Source organism: Nanorana parkeri, unplaced genomic scaffold (assembly GCF_000935625.1).
Source record: "Nanorana parkeri isolate BGI_ZX_2015 unplaced genomic scaffold, ASM93562v1 scaffold1775, whole genome shotgun sequence".
NCBI classification, from domain to species: Eukaryota; Metazoa; Chordata; class Amphibia; order Anura; family Dicroglossidae; genus Nanorana; species Nanorana parkeri.
The window spans coordinates 145,636-148,630 of NW_017308043.1; the positions used below are offsets into that span (position 1 = coordinate 145,636).

General features: G+C 37.6%; 1 protein-coding gene across 4 annotated transcripts in view; it reads left to right on the top strand.

Moving 5' to 3' along the window:
• DHX40 (DEAH-box helicase 40) overlaps positions 1 to 2,995 on the top strand; it is a 41,810-nt gene that overhangs the window by 12,083 nt on the left and 26,732 nt on the right. For all 4 annotated transcript variants that reach the window (XM_018571525.1, XM_018571526.1, XM_018571528.1 and 1 more), the window contains 3 exons: positions 1,113 to 1,199; positions 1,300 to 1,482; positions 2,765 to 2,845. In XM_018571525.1, the coding sequence (XP_018427027.1) occupies positions 1,113 to 1,199; positions 1,300 to 1,482; positions 2,765 to 2,845 (351 nt within the window). The remainder of the gene's footprint in view (positions 1 to 1,112; positions 1,200 to 1,299; positions 1,483 to 2,764; positions 2,846 to 2,995) is intronic.

Here is a 2,995-nt window from a genome sequence, read left to right on the forward strand (position 1 = left end):
AATTTTTCCATGTCACCCAAAAATTGTCAGATATTCTTGTTGGTAACTTCAGGTGGATGCTCTTAAGAGTACAAAGTAGTCCTTACTGATGTAAGTGAGCTTAAATACTGTAACAGTTGGGAGTACTCCAACCATGCCCTTTGTTGGTTGTGTCAGGAGGGTAGGATCTGTGAACGCATGCACCATTTCTTTACACTTTATGACCACCCTTTATAGCAGAACTTAAAAATAAGTGCATGTTAAGCTCCCATGGGAAGGACATTGGAATATAGTGTGCATTTAACTAATGCCCCATTTGCACAGCAGTGTTGCTAACATTTCCTGGTGCTTCTGCATCCTTATCCAGTTTTAATGTATAGCTATAAAACTATTCTTAGCCCTCATTCCCACTGCAGCAGGAATCCCAAATCTCTGGTTTAGATGCTGAAGGAAGTGGGCAGAATGGATGTTGTTTTTCCCTGAAGAAGAACGCCGGTGCTGGACCTCGGAGGAGGGCAGGGGCAAGTCTGGACATCCCTATTCAGTTTTAATGTATAGCTATAAAACTATTCTTAGGCCTCATTCACGCTATGATTTGGGATTCCTGTGGCAAGAATCCCAAATCTCCCATTTAGATGCGGTCACTGTCACCCGTTCAAGTTAATGACCAGATGATATGAGCAACAGTCCATGAGATTAAAAGAAATCCTGGAGTTCATTGCAATATGCTCTTCTTCCTTCTCAGTTATATAGTTATCAAGCATTACTGTTCCCTCTCGCAATACAGGTCTGTGCAGACCCACTGATACCAATTTACTCTGTGTGGCTGATATCTTTATTATTTAACACAAAGCCCCTTCTTGGCTACACTACACATCTTTATATTTAATACAATACAAAAAGAAAATGAAAGAGTAAGCATGTAAAAACTGAAACGATCCATAAAAAAATACTTTACAGTAAACAATACAATATGTGCTCACTAAAATCTAATTTCATACTTTCCCTTTTAAAAGGGTAAGGGTAGCAGGAAGTAGGAAATGTTTACTTCCACCAGAGAACCCATGTCTAAACATTTTTTGCTTAATGTTTATTTTGCCCATCAGCTGTTTATTTTAGCTTCTTTTTTTCAGGCATGTAATAGACAGTGGATTTGTAAAGCAGTTAAACCATAACCCAAGGGCTGGACTGGATGTTTTAGAAATAGTCCCTATTTCAAAGTAAGCTACAGAAAAATACATTAAATGTACTATGAACGGAAATTAAATTTGTTTTTTCTCTCTAAATATTCAACTCACATTCTGATTCCTTTTCCTGAAGAAGTGAAGCAGTGCAGAGAGCAGGGAGGGCGGGCAGGACGGAATCCGGAAAATGCTACCGAATTTACAGTGAGGAATTCTGGAATAAATGTATGCCAGACCACATGATACCTGAGATTAAAAGAACAAGTCTAACATCTGTCATTCTTACCCTTAAATGCCTGGGACTAAATGATGTTATCAGGTAATCCATGGAAAATGCTTTACTTCATTATTTTCTTCATTACACAAACCAGTTGTAGTATTACAGTTGTTGCCCGGGGGGTTGACCTGCATGTGGGCTGTGTTGTGGCCAGTGAAGATTATATGAGATCCTGTGTATAATGTTGATGTGTATGTGGAGGATTCATCCAATGCTGCTGGATGCATGTCTGTGATGACCTCATCAAGGTTCTCTAGCCTGTGTGAGAAAACAATCCTGATGTAAGATTTTTCACTGCAGTAACCACAATTTTTGTGGTTTGGTGTATCTTTAATGAGCATCCAGCATGTGTTCAGTAGATTTTGGGGTCTATTTAAAAACAATTTGGAGGGTCGTTCACCCTGTGAATACTTGTGAACGTTTGCTCTGTGCGAATATATGCCAAATGAACAGTTTTTTGTTTTCTTCAGTGTTTTCATATATGATGGCATCATGGCCACTACATGGAGCTAAAAGAGCATAGAGAGAAAGTATTTATTTTCTATGCTCCTCAGCGCCATCCAGTGCCCATGCTTTGATATTATGGAAAAAAAACATTTGAAAATACATTACCTTGTGAAGAAACAATTAAAGAATGTTCAATTTGGCATATATCTGCACAGAACTATGTTCACAGATATTGATAGAGGCCTTATAAATGGACACTTGGTCTGTCTATGCATATAGCTGTCCTCAGATTTCGTCCCTCTCCCCAGTATTTGCCTATATTAACAAATGGCTGAATTATTACTTTAACCACTTTTAGACATATTCATTTTTCATATGGTTTACATTGTGTGTTATTTCTTATATTTTGTTAGCACCAATATATTGTGCAGCACTTTTTTTTTCACTGAGTAAATAAAACTACACAGACCAGTCCTGCATCAAAGCTTACGGTTATGTTCTGACCATATTTACACCACATAATAGCACACATTGTAGAATCCTTTACAGTAGAAGCCATTTATTTAGAGCACCCTATACAATACAGTGATGACTTTACATACAGCATCCTGATGGTAGTTGAACCCAAGAACCTATTGTTGCAAGGCAACTGTGCTAACCTGTGCACCATCATATTGCAGAGTGATCCTAATTTAGGTATAGATCTCTGCATTATTCTCCCTTACTGAATACAATTATAACAATAGCTTTGCACATTAGGGACCCAGCAACTTCTCTTTTGCTATCCATAGTTACATGATTTACCAGAATATCAGATTACCAAATACAAATGTTACAATAAGAATTTTAGCCAATTTATCCAAACTGTTGTTTGTAGGTTCCCATACTTGGACCCCCCTGAGGAGAGGTTTATTCTAGAAGCACTCAGGAAGCTATATCAGTGCAGCGCAATCGACAGGTAAAACTTTTTTTTTTACAAGTAAATAGAAATTTAACAAATCATACCTGTATACCACTAATGGACCAGAGCAATTTTCACTATGGGCCTGTTTATTTTACAATCCATTTATCATTACTTAAGATAACAAAAAATTATATTTTGGGGGGG